This window comes from Chinchilla lanigera, unplaced genomic scaffold, assembly GCF_000276665.1.
Source record: "Chinchilla lanigera isolate Chin_1 unplaced genomic scaffold, ChiLan1.0 scaffold00012, whole genome shotgun sequence".
Taxonomy (NCBI): domain Eukaryota; kingdom Metazoa; phylum Chordata; class Mammalia; order Rodentia; family Chinchillidae; genus Chinchilla; species Chinchilla lanigera.
The window spans coordinates 3,475,138-3,496,817 of NW_004955413.1; the positions used below are offsets into that span (position 1 = coordinate 3,475,138).

Genomic DNA, 21,680 nt, shown 5'->3' on the forward strand with positions numbered 1-21,680 from the left:
TTTCTATGGTCAGACTGACATAGGAGATTTTTGTGACAGCCCTCAGGCAGTCGCTCTTGGATCTACTCTCCACTCTTCCTCTCCTCCGTGTTACAGGGTACTGACTCTTGAAAGGTGTGTCTCCTGGCGATTATTGGTTACTTTTGACCATGGGAGGTCCCGGTGAGACCCTGGAGGACAGAAGGGGGAAGTTCAGGGTCTCTTTCCCCAACTGGCCACCTGCTTCTGGTGGCATCTCCAGGAGCAACCTCTCCTCAAGGATTCCAGGTCCCACTGGGTGGGGTCCTGGCTCTTGGGTTCTGGTACTGCCATGTCCACTCTCAGAGAGCTCCTCAGACTCTATCTCTTGACATACCACCCTCTCCTTTCTTGTCCTTCCAGTCCTAAAAGTGGTCTCCACCCAGCACTGTTACTAATCTCTTGGTTGCCTTAACATCCCTTCTTCTGCAGCTTTGTAGTTAGTACCTCGTATTATTCACCCCTCTATTTCTCTACCTAGAATAAGTTCCTTTTTTCTGGCTATACACTAATTAATGAAAAGTTTGTGGAAGAAAAGGAGACATGGGTTGAAATCAGAAAGGACTGAGTGAGAGTTAAGAGGGAGGAATGAATTTGGACTCCTTTTCTAAGTCACGTAGAAAAATTAACTTGAAGACCAGCACAGCTTCTCAGCACTGCCAGCTCTAGCATGTTGCCTCATCTTAGGGTTCTGTGATCTTATATGAACAATGAAAAACTTTGCCCTGGAGGAAACTTTGAAATATCTCCAAATCTATCCAAGACAGACCTTCCCAGGAAAGAGTCCATCTGATCCAAGGCAGGAAAAAAAAAAAATCAACCTATTGTTTTATTAAGTTTCAGACTCTGTATTCTTCCTGGAAACACCATATAAGTGTTTATATTCCCAGATTCCTGTCTGTTGACCCTCTTGCTATAAACTAGATAATTCCACCCACGTATCCTCAAGAGGAACAGAGCATCACTCCACCAAAATTTACTCACGTAGGGTAGTGAGTTTGTCTTTCACTCATCTTTCCAACAAATACTACAGTCCTTTCTAGCCTTAGGGAAGAAGAACTAAACAGGACTTTTTGGGGGTAGGTGAGAATCTATTTAAGGAAACAATAGAAAGACCCAGAAACTTGAGGTTAAAAGCATTTCTTTTGAGACAGACCTGTCTGGGGCACACTTTGGCTGATTCTGCCACATATTAGAATTACCAAGTGACTTCTCTTTCTACATCTCAACTCTGAGAATAAAAATGACCTTGAGACTTAAATAATACCTGTGAAGCCTTGTACATATTGAGCGTCTACCAATGTTACTTATGTTATCATCATTAATAGTCCTTTATAACCGTACACCTGAAAGTCAAAAAGAACCGGCATAGAAATAGACAAATTAATGCTGTATAAGACACGTAAGTGACAAACTGACACCCAAAGTACTGAGTTGATGACCAACATCATCTCTGCACATCAGGAAGGAAAGTTGCCAGCTCTCAGCACTGCAGAGGCTATAAAATTAAATCTCCCCATGTGACAGTAGAGACCGAGAAAAGGGATTGGCTACCTGGTAAATGAGCCAGAGTTATTCTCCCAGCATTCTGGCTCCTGGTCTGCCAACCTGTGAGCCTTATTGCATTGCACCTCCCCCAGGTGGACATGTCACTGTCACCTCATTTTTTCATATCAGGATCATGTTGATCTTAGAGACACTAAGCCCTGACAATGAAACTTGGCCTCAGGGAAACCTTATAAGGAGATTAAAAATAATAATAATAAATGGCTACTCCTAACATTATACTTACTTGTGAAAGACTAAATTTTTTTCTTTTAAGAGCATATTTGAATAACAATTGAGTTAGGCAATAATTTCTGAGACAGGACACAAAAGCATAAGTGACAGAAGGACAAATAGATAAATGGTACTATTTCAAAATTTAAAATTTTGTGCAAAAATAAAGAAGTCCATTCTCACCATTTCTATTCAACAATGCACAGTAGATTCTAGACAGGGGGATTAGGAAACAGACACTGAGAAAGAGATATAAAATATTTTCAGAGATTAGAAAGGAAGAAGTAAACTGTCTCTATTCACAAATGACATGACTTTGTAAATAGAAAATCCTAAGGACTCCATTAAAATGCTTAGGGCTCATAAACTAGTTTTAGAATTTGTGGAATAAAGAACAATATACAAATCAATTTTATTTAGATATATTACCAATGAGCAACCTAAAAATAAAATTTTGAAAACAATTACACTTGCAGTAGCATCAAAAAGAGTAAAACAATTATCAGTAAGCTTTATAAAACTGAAAACTACAAAATGAAATAAGGATCTAAATAAATGGGAAGGTATGCCATGTTAATAGATAAGAAGGCTTATTATTGCTAAGATGAGGTACTTCTTAAATGATTCTATAGGTTCAACTCAACCTTGATCAAGATCCCAACCTGTTTTTTCTCTTCTTTTTTCTTCAGAACTTTACAGGCTATTTAAGAAATTCATGTAGAAATGCAAGGTATTCACAATTTTGTCAAAATAACTTTGAAAAAAAGTATAAAGTCAGAGGACTCATGCTTCCCAATTTCAGAATTTACCACACAGTATAGTAGTCAAGGCAGTGAGGCACTGATATAGAAATGAACTCTTACATTTATAGTCGGGTGTAATTTTGAGGGTATCAAGATAATTTAATGGGGAAAGAAATCTATTCAACAAATAATGCTGGGACAACTATCTACATGCAAAAAAGAAAAGAATTTGGATTCCTCCCCTACATCACACACAAAACTTAATTCAAAATGGATCACAGACCTTACTGTGAGAGCTAACATAAAATTCCTGGAAGAAAACCTAAAAGCATATCTGAATAACACTGGGTTAGGGAATAATTTCTTAGACATGACACAGAACAAGTGACAAAGGGACAAATAGATAAACAGAACTGTTATAAAATTTAAAACTTTTGTGCATTAAGTGATATCATCAATAAAGTATATAAGCTGTAGAGTTAGACAAAATGTAGATTATATTATTTGATAAAGGATTAGGATCCATAATTTTTAAAAATATAGTAATTGGCTATGATAATAAAGAGCTAATTAATGCAACGTTTAAAATAGGCAAAGGATTTGGATAAACATTTTCCCAAAGAAGACGTACAGATAGCCAGTAAGCATGTGAACAGATGCTCAGCTCTGTCAGTCACTACGGAAATGTACGTGAACACCACAGTGAAATACCTTTCATGTGATTAGGATGAATAGAATTCAAGAGAGAGGCAAGAAGAGTTGGTGAGGACGTGGGGATATTGGAATCCTCATACACTGTTGGTTGCAATGTGAAATAATGCAGTCACTTTGGAAGGTAGTCTAACAGTTCTTCAAAATTTTAAATATACTATTATCCAGCAATTATAATTTAAATATAATATTATCCAGCAATTATATTTCTACAGATATACCCAAGAGAAATGAAAATATATATCCAAACAATAAATTTTCATACCATAATTATTTATAATAGCCAAAAAAGAGCCTACTCAAATATTCATCAACTAACAAATAAATAAAATGAAGCAAATAAAAAATGGAATTTTACTTAGCATTAAACTGTATGGATGTGTGTGATGGCATGGATAAATCTTTAAAAACTTTCCTAAGTGAAAGAAGCTGAAGATTACATATCAAACAATTTCATTCACATGAAAATCCAGTAGGTGAATTTATAAAAGACAGCAGTTTAGTATGTTGATCAGGACTTGGCAACAATTGGGTACAGGATTTCTTTTTGGAGTAGAAAAAAGGTTTCAAACTTAGATTGGAAGATAATTGCATAAATCTATGATTGTACCAAAAACCACTGAATTATATACTTTAAGTTGGTGAATTAAAGAGTACGAAAATTAAATTTCAATGAAAATGTTAAAAAACAAATGGACTTAACATCTTTAAAATTAAAAAGGAAACAAAGCAATGGGTGTGGGATTAAACGAGCTGGGTTTCATCACCACCACCACCCCCAAACTAGCTGTGTGGTCTTGGGGAGGATTCAGCATCACTCTGGGCCTGCACAGATGGTAGCTTACTATCATGCAACAAAAGAGACAGTAAGAGAGGAGGGAATATGCAACCTCAGGAGTACAAGGAAGGCAGAATCGAGGTAACACTCTAGGGGGCAAGAAGCCCATCCCTGGCCATCAGCTAGACTCTGATTCTCAGCCCCTGCCTGCTTCCCAGAAGGCCTTTCTTCAGTATCCCACACACCATGTCCTGGAGCCACACCGTGCAGTAGGTATGGACTAAGAACAGGTTCAGCAACAGGAGCTCCATCACCACCTCCCATCAATGATTAGATCTGCCGCAAAACAGAAGCATTTATAACATTCACAGAACCAAAAGCACACGAGAAGGATGCTGACAATTAAACTCTAGGCTGTTTGTATCTTCTGCTGCTCATCAGGAGGGTCATTTCCTTCCTGTGCCCATGAGGCATTAGATGCTTTGAGCCTCACATTCTCAACTGTGTAATGAAAATAGATGTTGAACACTAAAACATAAACATATGTATCATTCATAATGCATTCAGATGGTTTTTAATTATTCATGGTTCCTGAAAGTTATTTGACCTATCATGCATATATATCCAAGCAATGTTTATATTAGAACCACAGCCCCAATGTACGTAGTTCCAGCTCCTTGGCATTCCCGTCTGCAGAATTAAAATTAAATGAGTCAGTGGTCAATAAAAGTTACATGTGATTTCCATAAAATTATCCATTGTACATTGCTAGGGGTGGAGAAAGAAGGCTGTGTGAAATTGCCAAAGCTGACAGAACTCAGAGTGCTTGCTCTCTGATGAGGGTGCCTACCGTAATTACTCTTTCCTAAGCAGGAATCCATTATTTCCCTAAATGATTGGTGGTCTTGGAGTTGCTCTTCATCTAAGAAAAAAATAACTCAGAGGGCCACCCTCTCTTCTGTTTCAGTCCTGTTTTCTTTAAAAAAAAAGGTAGTATTCTGGGCTCTAAAACACCACATTCTTATGTTTTGGTGTTTGCATAAATTTGCATGTTAACATGAATGGTTCCAGCTTAAAGAATGTGAAACAAAATGAAATTTGAATTCAAATCCAGGGTGGAGAAAAGACACATGCAGAAATAACAAGTCTTTAATCTTGCTGATTTTTTTTTTTTTTTCAGAAATGAGATTTAGGAAAGTCATTGACACACGCTCTTTTGATTCCAAAGAAGGATGACACTCACAGAACAGTACTATCAAAGAGGATCCTCCTCACACACTACATACACAAACTATGAGTATTACAGATCACATCAAAATCTGAAGCTCAGAAATATGACTCAGGCTAAGTTTACCACCACATTCCTACTTTTGGAGGCCCATCCAGAAAAACAAAATGTGAAGAACACTGTGTGAGTAGCTCAAGCAAATATAAGCATGGATTCACCTCTGCTGCTTCTAAAAACTATTTCTTGCTTCTTTATCATTTTATTTCTCCACTGCATTTGGGCAGCAGTATGGTTTGATGATTAGATGTCATTTTGAATCCCAGACCCACCACCACTTAGTGGCTGTGTGACCTCTGGAATATGATTTAATCTGCAGGCGTGACCTTTTTCATGATGTAATAATAGCACCAGCCTTAGATTTATTGTGAGAATCAAATGAGATGTTGTTGTGCACTTAAAATAGTGGCCAGCATAAAGCAAGCACTTAGTAAGGGTTAGCTCTCTTTTGGGCCAGGCTTCGTGATGCTACTATTTAATACTTAGAATGTGGTAGCCAGAGAAACCAGGTCTGAGGCTGTTTCCTTTTTCTCCAATCTGCTCTCTAGCTCTGTCCAGACAGCAGCACCCAGGAAAGAGGTGGCTCAAGTCATGGTGACAGCTCGTTGCCATGATCTCTGGCTCAGGACACAGGCAATACCACTCTCTCATTCCACCCTGTCCCACATCTGCCCTTCTCACAGCCCAGTCACCCTTCACTAAGGTGCCCCAATAACGCGACTACAGGACTTTAACGCAAAATGAGCAACAGGCATAGCATCTTACCTCATCATCATTTTCAGTTGCGTTTATTTCCAGTTTCTGGACCACTGACTTGTCGTTCTCCTTTAACATTTTCTCTCGAACTTTGGTTTCGTATTCAGGCCGGGAGTGCTCCTAAACCAAAGAGTCAGAGAGCAGTTAGTAAACAGGAAGAAGAGTGACCTGGACCTTTGGGTTATAATCAGACACCACAAGTACATTAAAGTTGGGGTTGGGACTGGAAGCTATCAGACATGAACTGTCACACCATACAAGATCACAAGTAGTCTAGACCAAGAAAACAATATAAAGGAGAGAGGAGAGACAAACAACGTGTGTTATCACATTGAAAGCCAAACCTGGGCACGTTCCTGAGGATGGCACCGGTGTTGAGAAAGGAGAGAGGAAATGTTAACTGGGTGGCTGATGCAAAGAGAAGCAATGTGCTCTGCAGAGCAGTTTGACAAAGGCAGAGGCATAGACCTAGTTGCCCCACCAGCTAGCCTTAGACCTCAGCTCACTTTCAAGGAGCCAAATCCCAACTGAAGAAAGGGATGTGCCCCACAGTGGGGAGTTAGGGCAATGGCAACGCTTCCTTGCCCCATTGTTCTGCAAGCTAAAATGGCAACCAATGAACATCAAAGTCAACAGTGGCCATGGGGAATCTTAAAACTCACTTGCCTGAACCTGCTTCCAGCAGAGCATAGGTGAGTAACTCACTGACAAACATGCCAATGCTCCGAACACATCACTGGGCCATTCTGCCACCCAAACCTGAACTGTGAGTTGCCAGGCTTGGAAAAGAGCACCTAACTTATCAAGCAGACCATGATCATCAAATCAATGCAGATCCCGGGGCAGGAAGATTCATGATTCACTTCAAAGGGAACTTAACAACACACCCCTGGACTCACTGGCAGGCCTTCCCTGCAGCTCCCAGCTCCAGTACAGATATCTACAGGTGTGAGGAAAGTGTGTTTCTGCATCATTTACTGACATCACCTAGGGACGGATTCAAGTGCTAGCTCTGCAGTTTAGAAAACACACATTTTTTGTCACTGCCACATATCAGAGATTCCACAGCAAGGCTCCTAACTCTGGCTTTCCTAAAATAAGTCATGATATTGGAGAGACCACAGAAGTGACTAATGCCTCTGTTTGGAACAAGCCAGCATTTTGGCACACAGATAGGAGTCAGAAGCCTAATACACAACAGCAGGTGACACCATTCTGGTGCTTATTAAGGTCTTCTATTGTCACTCAGTCTTGGTGGGCATGTCAGGCCCACCACTTCCAGGAGTCTTATCTATCAGTCAGTCATACTTACTAGATGGGCCTCCTCTCTGAATTACTAGAGCTTTCCTAGCTTATGCTCTTGATTATGTGGTTTTTTCTCCTAGCTGTTCTGCACAAGAGTCTTCTGCTCCTAACATAAGGATCAGCTCCCTGCTCGGCATTATTTTGTTTCTTGCTGTAACTGGCACCATGAAGAATACACAGAAGTCTTGAAATGCTGGTAAAGTTCACTCGATTTTGTCTCTCACCTTCATCCATCCTGCAACACAGCATTTCCTAAGGTGTGTGTGTTCCAAGGGAGTTTTATCTTAAAAATGATTCCAGGTTGCAAAAGACTAGAAAACACCACTCAGTACATCACCTTTCTGAGAGTCACAGCGAACATATTAAATGCTCTGGAAAGTACTACTATAAAGACACCTGTCTAATTTCCATAAGCTCCCCATTTCCCAAAGAACAGCTTTTGCCTATAGCAATTAACATTCTGCAGGAATACTCTGAAAAATGTGGTTTGAAGTTTTCCTCCATAGCCTCTGAAATTTGATTACACTTTTCCCCTTCATTGTTCCAATAGAAGATTTTAATGAAAAATGGCAGCTATGTCTTGTGGCATTATAATATGGGTTCCAAACCTCTTTGGGCCAGAGCACTTTCATACCTTGCAGAGGAACTGAGGAAGCCCCTCCTGCCTGGTAGGTTGTTTCTGACTGTCTCTGACATGCTATGACATCACACACTGGCGTTTCCTTGTATCCCCTTAGCTGGGGCTGTGGCCCTCCCTACCCCACACAGGACCTCAGTTCAAATGCCTCTGTTTGGAACAAGCCAGCATTTTGGCACACAGATAGGAGTCAGAAACTCAAAGAAGAACTAGGTTGCAGATCTGGTGAGGTTACAGAATCCCTCAAATGCTTGACAATGCAAGCTTGTTAATCCTAGGACTCTGGAAAGCTGGAACAGTAGGATTACAACTTTGAGTTCAAGCTAGCAATTGAAACTTAACCTGTTTCAATTAAAAAAACAAAACAAAACAAAACAGGACAAAGGAGCTCTAGGCCACTGCAGAATCTAGTCCCATGAGGGCTGCTCCGATACACACAACCCTAGGCACATAGATCTGATAGTCCCCAAACAGAGCCTCCCTGGTTGCGTGATCTGATTCCAAATATTTCTACCTGGAAGTGTCCTCAGGAGGGACTCAGGCAGCTGGGAACCAGCTGATCTCAAGAGGTCAAGCCAGAGATTCATCCAACAAATACCTTCAAAGAGGAGTTAGCAAGCACCTGCTATGCTCTGAGCTCTCTTCTAGGCACTGAGGATGTAGCACTGGCCCTACAGCATGCCCCTCCCCCACAGAAGAAGAGGAAGGCCGCAGGAAGTTAGCCACAACACACACGAGAAACCAGCACATGAGGAGAAAAGAGGAAACAAAGCAGACTGGGGAGTTAGGGGAGGCTGAAGCGAAGAGGATGACATTTCACTGACACCAAAAAGCCACCATAGGACAGCTACAGGGAGAATGCAGGGAAAGTATTCTGGGCAATTCGAACAGCCAGTGCAAAGCCTGGAATAAGTTTGAGACGGAAAGGAGGCCTGTGTGGCTGGAAGGCCTCAGCAAGGAGGATGATGAGAGGGTCAGGGTCAGGAAGGGGGACAGGGGCTTTTGTTTCGGTGCAAGGGGAAGCTGTTGAGGATACCTGAAGCTTGACGTGCTGTGTGAGCAGTAGGAGAGACACTGACAGGCAGCATACCCACATTCAGAGGTCCCGGGGACACCTGTGGCCTGCTGTGACAGATGCTAATTGGACAAGAGAGGCCCACTGCACTGCAGCCTACTTCAGAGCAAACAGCTCTCTAGGACTGGCTGGCCTCTCCACCACGGGGACACACAGGGTCCAAAGGGTGTCCCTTGCTGATGTCCACAGGGACGCTCATTGGCAGGGGCTCTACTAGCCCAGGGGGCTGGCTCTGGGGTTTAACTGCTCACTCCCTCCCTGAACACTTCTAGTTTTTTCTGTCACCATCCCCCATTTATAAAGCTGGATTTAAGCCACTCTTCTTGTTCCATTCCTGGAGGGCTACGTGTTGGGGACACGCCGTCTGGGACAGAGAGGGGGAATGGGCTTTGGTCTACGTGTGCAGTCACACCTCCTTCCTCCTAAGCAGCTCTTTCCTGGCAAAGACCTCTAGGAAGTGATGTCTTAAGGTTGCAGGCAGCTAGACTTGGGGGACCCTTGACACTGAAGAAGGTGCCTGGTTAAAACAGAAAAGGCTGCTAATTATGGCCTCCCAGGATACCTGCCTCCCCGTCCCAACACTCCACCCTCATACCCCTCATTTGAATGTAAGCTGAACCTTCTTCAACACACACTACAGTAATTCCTGTACACCCTAGGCCTCCTGTTCAAGTTCACATTCCTCAGCCAGCCTGCCCTCTGCACTTTCTGTGGCTACGGGGGACACACAAGGAGCAATTCGTGCCCACCCTGACCTTGTCATCAGACTAAACTTATTCCTCTGTCCCTATTGATTCTGCCTCTGTCTGCTGCAACCAACAGGACTTTCTGGACACCTGCTGTTTCTGATCACTCCCCGAGCTTCCCAGGTCTAGGTCTCCACTTGCCACTTCCTCCTTGTGGGTGCTGCTTCTGCCCCTGGCTGCTCACCTTTAAAACCCTGATTTTCTCAAAAGAAAGGACTTCCCACTCCCGACACTGGCCAGAAGGAATCTCTCTCACATCCACTCCATCAAGTCCAGGTATTTACAGACCAGACAGCATCCTGATGAATGTAAGCCTTTGGAGGTCAGAGGCTATGCCTGAGGAAGCTCAGTACTGCATATCAAAACCTGTTACATAGCAGGTGCTTAATGCGTTGCTCAAAACTGAACTGAATCTTAAAATGTGTTTGATATTCCAGTGCAAAATAGAAATGCATGACAGGAAAAGATGAGGCTGGGGACCTTTCCCCTTACCTGTGCTGGCCCTGGGCTGGGGGTGGGGGGCACCAACTGTGTGACAGAACCATCCAGCCCTGCAGGAACCTCACACAGAGATTCCATCAGGAGCACTTCCGTATTTCATGAGCAAACCCAGGCTTGGCCAGGCCCCTCGCAGCCTGCACACGAGTTCTTCAGTAGTGTACCTGCCAGGAATTTGCCACGGCTCATTGGGTTAGACAGAGAAATAGGAAATCTGACCATAGAAAGGAAAATGGGCTAGAATACCACTCCTGCCAGGGGCCTGTTACAGAGATGTCAAGGGCATCAAGTCACGACCAGCACTGCTCTCTGCGTGTGTTTATACTTCTCTCTAACAGAAAGGCTCACTGGCTTCCTCAGCGGTGCTGAGCAGATGCACTTAGCCTGGCTCTGGCCTCCACAGATTTAAATGTCAGAGTTTCTTTGCTTCTTTGGAGACATCCTAGCCTCTGGAGCAGGACATTAAGAGAGTAAGAACTGCTCCCACCTAACCACTGTAACCATGTTCATATTCATTCATCCATTCACTCATCCATTCATTTCATCTCTCTCTCCCACCCCCAGATAGACAGATACATAGGCAGACAGATGTAGATATGTGTATACATTTATATACTATATATAAATAAACACACACACACACACACACACATATATATACAATTGCCTTTATTATTCTCTCTTATTTATCTTCCTTACTAGTTTGTCTTCTATAAAGACAGAATCCACATATACCTTCTCTCACTTGCCACCAAAAATATGATGTGTCTCAGGGTCTATGCTTCACCTATAGGACTGCAGTACTCATAACTGGAGATGGAATGGGGTGGGATGGGGTGCAATCCACTGACAACCCACTGTCATGGGGAAAAGCCCTATTATTCCACCTCTCCTCCTAGAATAGAACTTCCCATCGACGGAACCTGACTGGTAGATTCTGTCCCATTCCATGCAGCTCCTGCCATTTCTCACCTCATCTGTTTGAAGACCCGCTGACATCAGAGCATTAACGAGAAGAAATGATAACATGCGAGATTTGGGGAAACACAGACTTGAAAATAAGACTAAAGTGAGGATTTCAAGTATTTGTCCACAAACCGTGAACAATTTACTCCAGTGTTCACATTTACTCTTCAGCTGTGGTGGATGTGCTATCAGCAGTTTCTGAAAGTTGTAACGGTCAACACAGAGCAGGGTGTGAGCTTGGAAGCAGAGGAAGTGGGGGTGCAGGGCTGACTGGGCTGCACTCTGGGGTGGGGAGATCACACTGACTAGATAACCATGAGCAACCCCAATGCCATGCATGGATAACTCACCAGAATCAAGATGAGGACTCAAGTTCTCAAAAGAGCTGTGAGCAACTCCTGACTTATTGACATACTTTACATATCGTCTTTCCAGAATACTAGATTCCAGGAGAATGTACCTTTCACCCTCAGCTCACCCTCCAGGTTCATATACAATGTACTGGACTGGACCATTGTGGCTTCGTGGTCTTTTTCCCTTCCCCAGGCACCAAAGTCATCCTGCATCTGTGACCCACTCCTCTGCCATGGCCCTCATAGGGTCAGAAGCGTTCTGCCATACCCTGCTGTGGCACACATGCTTCATGCTCTCCCAGAGCAGGGTACTGGGATGTCTGTCTACCCTTCAGCTCTGTGTCTTACAGCTCAAAGGAAGAGGGAGCATTTGAACTCTTGGCCTCAGTGCATATCAATCATGTCTTAGCCCACAAAGCCAAGTTGCGAAAGCAGCCACCATGCCACCCAGCCAGTGACTGAGTGATGAGCCAGCAAACATGAGAGCCTGTCTCTCTCTCGAGAGTCCATTTTCAGGGTCAAAGTAAAGCAAGGCCCTAGGGAAGTATCAAAGCAAACTCACTTCTTCCTCTTCTATACCGGTCAGGTCCCAGAAGTAGCCCAGTCGCATCTGTAGTCTTTTCCAGTTTTCCAGAAACATGGTGGCTGAAGGAGAAGGGAAGATTCATTTAGTTTTGAAGATTCCCAGTAGCATTTGGGCTCACCAGTGGGGGTGGGGGATATACTTCTGAGTTAAATTTTAGGAGCTCTCTCAAACCATTTAGCCTCTGCCTCCTACTTCTAGCTGGAGCTGCTTAACATATTCCCCATCCTTGGAAGCCAACAGATACACAGTTGTGTATCTCTTAACAGTGGGGCTATGTCCTGAGAAACGCACCACTGCATGGTCACAGGGTACCCTTACCCAAACTGAACCTGCCATGTCACTGAGTGCTGCAACTGTATGGGGCCACCACTGCATATGTGGCTCTTTGCTGACCAAAACATCATTATCCAGAGCGTGAATGAATTGCAGGGACATACGAACACACCTTAGCCTACTTCTAGGTTATGAGACAAAGGTGATCCCAAAAAACAAAGGACAGATGGATGAAGGGAAAAATTAGAAAGATCTGTAGGATCTGTAGTCTTTTTTGACAAGCCTTATCTTGCCTATGCACACATTCTTCCTCACTGCTCCTTGGTCAATGTGCTCAATTTTTCCCCCACCTGTTTCTTTCTGTCCTTAGCCCTGCTTCCTTTTCCTAGGCTTTGATCATCTCAGTCTGAGGTTGCACAACTGTCTCCTAACAGTTCCACCTAACTCCAGACTCCTAGCCTTCTAACCCATCTTGCACGCAGCTGGTAGAATGATCTCTGTAAATAGAGTTTATGCATCATTCTATTTGTTTAGAAAATGTTTGCAGGACATCTACCATGCCTGCATATCAGTCAGTCTGCTCCCCCACCCACCGCACCCCGCAGAACTTCCTCAAAAGGCCAATGCAACATGCTGTAGAAAAGACTTGACACCCACTGTGGCCAGGGTTTGTCACCCCAGAATGGAACACCTGCCCATGTCCTGCTGCTGGACCAATCAGAGTCCCTCTTTAGAAACCTGAACTGAGAGGCACAAAGAGAAGCAGCAAAGGCACCAAGCAGCACCTGAGAAAAGGAGGGAAGCCTGTGGTTTCCAATAGCTTCCTCAGCTCCAGCTCCCAGGAGGCCCAGCTATATTTTATCTCCTACATCCAAGAGCTTGCCTCTTGCTTTCTTACAATAAATCTCTTGCACTTTGAGTGAGCTGAGTGAATTTCTGATCCTACAAATTCTAACTCCAATAAGCCATCTGCAAGGCACTGTTCTAGACATTGTGAGGAGGATTAGATGAATCTGACATGGCTCTTGCTCTCAGATCGTCAGCAGTCTATAGGAAAGACTGTAGATAACTACAATACACAGTACGAAGTGATTGTAGCTGTAAGAACAACACAGACAACAAGCACCGTGCACACTGAAGAGAAACACCAGCTACCAGAAGAGGCATCTGAGTTGGGTTTCAACAAACAATGGGGTTCGGGCAGTGAAAAAGAGGTGGGTACAGGAACAGCGCTGACACTCCCCTGCCTAAGCTTTTGATGAATTCTTACGGTGTAAGTTCTATCTGAAGGCCAAGACCACGTATGCCTGACCTGGCCCCTCTGTCTGAGTCTCTCCCACCACTCATCCACACACCTCATAGCTGCACTGACCGCTGCTGAGCTCACCTCCTCGAGGTCCTTTCATCACCAAAGTACACATTCTCGCTCTCTCCTCTGCTACCCTCCAGTTTCCCCCCTCGTCTCCTCCTCACCCAGCCCAAGTCCCCTCTTCCTCTACGCTCCTACTGCCCTTGTGCTCACAGCACCCTGGAGAGGGAAGAGGTGTCCTTGAGGCTATTCCTCCAGCCATACCCCTGGTAAGGCTCTAGGGCCCCTCTGTGCATGCGCACTTGATGATTGCTTGCCTTTTCCAGTCTGTGCGTTATCAGGACTGCATCAGGACTCACAGCTGCCTGTGTGAAACTCAGGCACAGCACACAATTGAGCAGAGCCTCAGTCTCTTGGTTGAATGTGCAGTCATTAAGGTTGAGCCTGCTTTATGGGTGCACTGATGTGTATGGTGTTCCCCTCGGATTTAAAGGTTTTTCTTTGTGAGTGCATTCTCACCTGCTGACACCAACAGTGACCTGGGTGTCAGGCCATTGTCACAGTCCCTGAGAACAGTCCCTGAGAGTCCCTCCTTTATCTATTACTCCTCATGGTACCTGAATAGGCTGTGCTTACAGCAGGGCTCAGAGTCTGGCCAACCTGGGCCTCCTGGAAAGAAGGAAGCCACACTGTGACACAGACAAGAGAGCAAAGCAGTAATAGGAAGAAGAGTCAGAAGGCCAAGGAGGGCCATCATATAAGAACAGCTCACAGTTCCTGGGTGTGTACGCAATGGTAACTGCCCTGCACACATACTTGGTTCCCTTGTCCTGAAAGGACAACAGCATAGGCACTAGGTCACCCAGCTTGAAACTAAGGCCAAGGATGCTCAAAGATGAAGAGACATGGTAACATGGCCCATAGTTAAGAGTGCTGACATCAGCGACTAGTCCACATTTACTTGCTATGGGATCCACAGCTATCAAGGAGCAGCCCTGAGACACACATTGAACACAGTCTGACTCCAACTTGATGTCCCTCACCTCTAGTCAGAAGAGTTCAGAAAACCCATCTTTTTACTTCCCTTTTCAATAGAGTTTCACTCTCCCGGTGTCTTGGTGTTTAAAGCCAGAACTGCAACAAGGCTAGTCCTAAAGATTTCAGCTGACTCAGGTCCTGCTGCTGAGTACCCTCGTGGCCCCAGGTGTCCCTGAAAGACCCTTTCTCATTGCCACCCAGAGCCCAAGTCGATGCATGGAACCACTTCTTCACAGCCTCCTGGCAGGCCTGGGCCTTGGCCCAGACCCACCAAGCACAGCACCACTAATCATAATAATTATGGTAATGAGAGGCATTACTGTAATTTTTAATTGTAATTTGTAGGCAATCATGCCTAGGGCTCTTGGCTGCTGAAACCAAATACATGATCACATAAAACACAGCAAGGCTGTTAAAAAAAAAAAAGCCTACCCTACTCCAGTAAGCTCTGACACAATTCCACCCCTTTGTACTCCCCAGGGGTGGGGACAGTAAATTATTGAGGATCTCAGAGGGAGGAAGAATCTGCTCATCACAGCTATTGAGGAAAGACACGAGGCAGTTGTTGGGGCTTGAAACTGCAAGTCACAAGTGAAAGCACTTTTCTGTACAACAGCTATATGCCCTAGGAAAGTCTGTGAGGGATCACGGGCCCAGCGTCATTAAGGTTTAGCTACTCAATGGTGATAGTGTCTACAAGACAAGTTCACAGCAATAAAAGTCATAATATATCAAAAAACAAATGTGTACTAAAGGTTCCAAATCAGCTCAAGTGGATTTTGTGGTAATTATAAGATACCCTCCTTGATGAGGAGACACAGAGATGCCCATGACCTACCAAGCCATAAGCCCCACTTCAGTTTGTGGTCTTGACCCTTCCTGCCAACCATTCCAAACCACGTGGATCCAAGTTCCATTTCTTCCTATTTGCTCTCCCAGTTGAAATGGGCTGGGCTAGCCCCATGTACCCTGGGGAGTTGCTGTTTTCCCTGAGAACTATAGTGCCCCCTCCAGGTCTTCTTTGATGGCCTAGCAATACTGCAAGAATATTTCCAGTCTAGTTCTGCCTCCACCGGAGAGGAAGTCCCTACAGGAACTGGAGGAAGTTCGTGTTCCTGTTCTCCCAGACCTCTCCTTCTCAGCTCCTGCTCACACTCTCAGGGATATGTGACTCGGGACCCCACCCATCCTCCAGGCCCCACAGAGGCAGTGACAAATCAAGAAGCTTCTGCAGCAGAAACCTTGTGCTGCTGGCCTGAGATATGATGGGAATGATAACGGTGTGCACACCCAATGAAAAGGGAGGTGGCTGCTCAAATGGACTGAGACATGGTGACCTGATTTCTTTTTAAATACACATGGCTATGGTGCTTTAGAAATGTTAGCTACCATCGAATGGTTGTTCCAGGTTATTCCAGTTTTCTAGGAGCATGTGCATGCATGCAGGTGTGTGTACATGCTTGCCTCTGTGTGTGTGTGTGTGTGTGTGTGTGTGTGTGTGTGTGTGTGTGTATGTGTGTACGGTCTCATAATTGTGGCTCAGAGCAGTTTTGGTACCCCAGTACTCTGAAGGGGTCAGGGTAAAGAAAATAAAGAAACTATGTGTTCTTTCCTTCACAAATCCCTGTGGTGAGAATACTGAAACCATCTCTCTGGCATGACATCTCTACGGCAGCTGCCCACGGCCTTTTTAGCACTAAGGATGGCTTTTATGGAAAACACTTTTTCTGTGGACCAGGGGGCAGGAGTGGTGGACAGTTTCAGGATTAGAGTCTCACAGGGATTAGTAACTTAGATCCCTCTAATGCCACCACTGATCTGAGAGGAGGCAGAGCTGAGGCAATGCAAGCAAAGGGGAGGGGCTGCAAATACAGACTGAGCCTCACCCACTCACCTGCTGCTCATCTCCTGCTGTGCAAATAGGTTCCTCACAGGCCACTGACTGGGACAGGTCAGTGGCGCAGGCTTGGGGAACCGTGCTCCACCACCTACACCCACCATGTCCTGAAAACAGCACTGAGCCTAGAATCAGGAGGCCAGGTTTCAGCCCACGTTTACCACCAGCTCGCTCTCTCACCATGGTGGCCATGCCACCACTCCAGGGAGTAAGTACATGATATCCATGCTTTTACACAACTAAGGAAGTGTGAACAGGATGTCTTCTGAGTGTGCTACGGGTAGTGCAAACATGCACTGGTTCAAATTCTGAATAAATCATACATGATGTCAGTATGGGAGTACTATAGTACTGTATCTCAGAGACAGTAGAAAGGTCATGAAGAGAATTCCTATTTCTAGTCACACACATGAGTAAGAAGAGCAAGGTACTATCCTAAAAAATACTTCTTCGGAGACAAAAAAAATATTAAAGTGAGTCAAATGAAGGCTATGAGCTTTAGAGCTTGTCCCACACCCACTTCAATAGCCCTCAAATAATCAAGGCCCATGATGAACACTTACCCCAGAGAGCCATGAAGATGGAGAAGAAGACAGTGGCGGGGTTGTCAAACAGGTGGCTGGCCCGCGCGGTCCCACAGGCTGAGCTGAGATTCCAATAGTCACAGGATTTGTCACAAAGGGGACACATGGTGAAGGCATTCTGCTGGTCACACATCTCTTTGCTAAAGTACACAGAGGCAGCTAGGTTAGGGGGAGCTCAAGCAGGGCCCACTCGAGGAAAATCACCCCCAAACAGCTCCCATTTCCAATTATATGGTTGAGTTTATCAACTTCATAAATAAGAATGTCAGAGAGGTTCAGTTTGGATTTCACCTCAAGATTGTTAAAGACTATGGTCTGAGGTATGGTGCTCCCTATCACTAGGAGTGTCCCCAAAAGTCAGTGACCATCTGTCAGAGACAATATGCATAAAGGATATCCTTACAAAGTCCCTTCAAAGGGACTGGGGATTTAGCTCAGTGGCACAGCGCCTGCCTGGCAATCGTGACTTTGTGAGTTCGATTCCCAGTACCGGAAAACAAACAAGCAAAAAAAAACAAAGTCCCTTCAAAATGTTTCATCTGAGACTGGTGGGAAGCGTCAACACTTGTGAATAAATCCCCAGCCACAGGATTTTATCATCTATTCTTCAACCACAAGCTGTCTTCACACACCATACTTGCAGGTTGTCTCATAAATGTGTGACGCTAGTCACAAGCAGAAACAAACATGAGTGAATGGCTGGACTAGCGTACTAGCAGGAGAAGCCATGTGAGGAAGAATGCAGTAGAGCTGGATTGGTAGAGCTGGGTTGGAAGCCCTTTTCTAAGAACATGAGTTGCACAGCCATTTGTTGAATGGACGTTAATAATCTCAATCTAATAAGAATTACTATGGCCATGAGATTAGGAAGAGTGGAAGAATAGGGTAAGTTCTTCCAAGGTCCAGATTTTCTGATGTTTGGACAGAGAACACGAGCCAAACAATTCCAATTGTCTATGTTCTAAATATTCCATGTACATTTCCATTTAACTGACTCATGGGTATATTTGAAATTCCATTCATTAAATGATTTGCTGGATCCCATAAATTCCAGTTCCTACGACTAGAAGACTTGAAGGAATTATCAGCTCTGATTGGCTTCCCCAATTCTCCTCCACATCCCATACTACTGGTAGGAAACAATGAGTTCATTGTTCTGGTGTGCAACCTTTCCCCATGGAAGTAGGTAGATGGTTTGGAGAGGGAAAGGCGGAGAACTCAAGATTTCATGAAAATGAAACACTGTCAGCTCTCTCAGAGCAGCTGGAGCCTCCAGGTTGGAGAGGAAGGCAGGGGCTCCCATGCCCAGAACCACAGCTGTGTTTCTTGCAGGGCCAGGCAGCAGAGGGCGCTGTGGAGCCTGGCGACAAGAGGGAGGCCACAAGCGAGGCCCACCCTGAGCCTGGAGACCCGCAAAGCCCAGAGTGTCTGCGTCTATATCCCTTTCATTAAGGAGGTGAAGAGTGGGAGATTTACTGAGGGCTGTCACTTTCTGTCAAGTCCCAGCTTCTAGACTTCTGTTTTTAATGAGCTATTAAGTCCCTGGCAGCGAGAGGCCTTCTGTGTGAGAGAATAGAAACTCTAGCTCTTGCAAGATAGATCCTTAGTTCCTCCACTGACAGACTGCTGAGTTCTCCAGTGGCAAATGTCAATAAAAATGACGCATTCCCATCGCAATCAGTAAGCGGTGATATCGCAGATTTTGTGGTGATATCACAGTTTTACCTGGACACGATCCTGCTGCTAACCGGAGAGCAAGAGTTAGTTTCAATCTTCTGAGTTCGACAAGCGTCTACTCCGTGGGTGAGAGGACTTGCTGCACACAGAGCATCCTCCCAAAACACAGATTTCACAGAAGATTGTTCCTGTGAAACAATCCCACGAAACAGCCTTGCCTTTACACCATGTCTGAGAATAGATGGATTTCTCAGTGCAGCGCTTCAAGTAACCGTGTGAGGGACTTCAGCTGTCCAGAGTTTGCTTTGTGTTTTGCTTTGTGGTTTGGTTTTGTTTTGTTTTGTTTTGTTGTTTTGAAAAGCACAGACTGGGAGAAAGAGAGAATCCAATTCAACTTAGCGCTGATTAATAAGTTTAGTGCGTGCAAAAAAAGTCAGGCATGAAAAGAGTAATAGCAAACAACCCGGTACAAAGCACTTTAAGACATTCCTTCTGGGTAAATTATTGGCTTTTTATGTTAGAGCACTGGCATGTAGCAATCATTTCCACCAAACGGCAGTCATGAGCATAGAATCTCCTTGACTCTAATTAATTTAAAGTCAGATGCTTGCAGTGTATTTGGGGGTTCTGATGTAAGGAATTTTAACAGCATGCAGGAGAAATTCTTTCTCAGAATGAGATAAAATGATTTTTTGGTTCTAGGAGAGATCACCTCTGGGCAAGCTGAAAAACAGGGGAAGCTAACCTAGAACTGAAATCACATCTGAATTATTCACTGGCTGCGTTAAAATATCCAGAGTTCTAGTGAGAAATGACTGTGGCTATAAACAGAATGGTATATTTTTCTTCAATCATCCCCTCTAGAAAGCTTAAGAAGGTTGATCAATAGTTTAACAATCAGTTGAACCAGGTCCCCAAAGCAAGTGGAGTTTCTTTTATTGCAGTATAAGGATTGAACCCAGGGCCTTTGCACAGAGCTACATCCCTAATTCTTTTTTATGTCTTATTTTGAGACAAGGTTTCACTAAATCTCTAAATTTCCCAGGTTGGGCTCAAACTTGCGATCCTCCTGCCTCAGCCTCCCATAGTGCGGGAAATACAGGTATGTGCCACCATGTTCAGTAACAAGTAGGGTTGTGAAGGGTAAAACACAGCTCACAAGTTGGATGAGGCAAAGCTGGAGGTGGCACAAAGGGGGAAGACACAAAGAGGCAATTGTTCAGGAAATTCAGGCAAAACATCTGGTGTTAAGGTCTCAGGCCTACAATAACCAACTTTTTTCCCCAATATGGTTTAGATTAATCAGTGTTTTTAAAAAATGTCACAATGTTCCCTACCCATGAAACCAATTAACACATGAAACCAGTTCCTTGATAACTAAACTTCTACAGGTATGTCCTGCACACACAAAATTATTATGTACATGCTTATTTATATATCTCTTATAGCAAAGCTACTGGGGAAGAAACAGTATCATTTAACATTTGGCATAATCAATGTAATTTTTCTGGTTTTGAAACTGAACTATGGTTACGTAAGATATAAGCACTGGACGAGGGATATGTTTTTTATGTTAGAGTCCCTTTTTATGTTAGAGCCCCTCTGTACTTTGCAACTTCCTATGAATTTATCATTTTTTTTTAATCTAAAAGTTTTAAGCCAGCATGATGGTACACACCTCTAATCCCAGCACTCAGGAGGCTGAGGCAGGAAAATTGCTGTGAGTTCGCAGCCAGCATAGACTACAAAGCAAGTTCAAGCCCAGCCTGAACTGCACAGCAAAACTTTGTCTCAGAAAAACAGGGGAAAAAAGTTTTTAAAAATGACCCATATAAAAAAATTTTTTAAATTTTAAAAAAGTGATCCCTAGATAGTAAATTCCAGCTTAATAACAAAACTAGCAACCTCTAAAATAATCCCCAAAATAATGCAAGTTTTTAATCACACATAGGAGCAGATAGGCAGAGACCCTCACAGAGTATGAATCTCTTTAGATTCAATATTGGGATGTAAAGAATAGTCCTTTGCTGATAAGAAGTGATATTTTGTGTGTTTCTGTCAGGCCCATAAAACTTGCAATTTTGATAGATATATTAAAGAACAGTTCTTTGTTTTTTTTAAATTATCACATAAGATGTTTTATTTTTTCTATTATTTACTTCTTGATTTGCCAGACTACAATAAGACTATAATAACCAACAGCCAAAATTTCAAATTTATATCAATCAGTTTCAAGCTAGTTTTACTAAGATTTATAGTTCAAAATTTTTTATCAGAGCCTCTTTAATAGTGGTACTGGAAAAACTGGCTCTCCACATGCTGAAGACTAAAACTAGACTAATGTCTAGCATCATGCACTAAGCTAAAGTCAAAATGGGTCAAAGATCTAAATATTAAGCAGAAACAATAAATCTGCTGGAAGAGAAAGTAGGTAACAATATTGAAGACATAGGGGTAGGCAGAGTCCATGAACAAAAACTAAACTGCATGGGAACTACTTCAAAGAATCAACAACTGGGATCTCACCTTATTAAAAAGCTTTTGCACATCACAAGAAATCACCAACAGAGTGAAAAGAAAACCCACAGAGTGGGAAAAAATTTTAGCCAATCATACCTCAGATAAAGGGCTTATACCTAGAACGTATACAGAACTGAAAAAACTCA

The 21,680-nt window shown here is 43.7% G+C and overlaps 1 protein-coding gene across 1 annotated transcript in view; it reads right to left on the reverse strand.

The window, feature by feature from the left end:
* Positions 1 to 21,680, reverse strand: part of Ano2 (anoctamin 2, calcium activated chloride channel) — a 316,981-nt gene that overhangs the window by 141,863 nt on the left and 153,438 nt on the right. The window contains exons 11-13 of the mRNA XM_013511280.1: positions 17,317 to 17,477; positions 12,213 to 12,295; positions 6,080 to 6,190 (exon numbers count right to left, since the gene is read on the reverse strand). Of these exons, the coding sequence (XP_013366734.1) occupies positions 6,080 to 6,190; positions 12,213 to 12,295; positions 17,317 to 17,477 (355 nt within the window). The remainder of the gene's footprint in view (positions 1 to 6,079; positions 6,191 to 12,212; positions 12,296 to 17,316; positions 17,478 to 21,680) is intronic.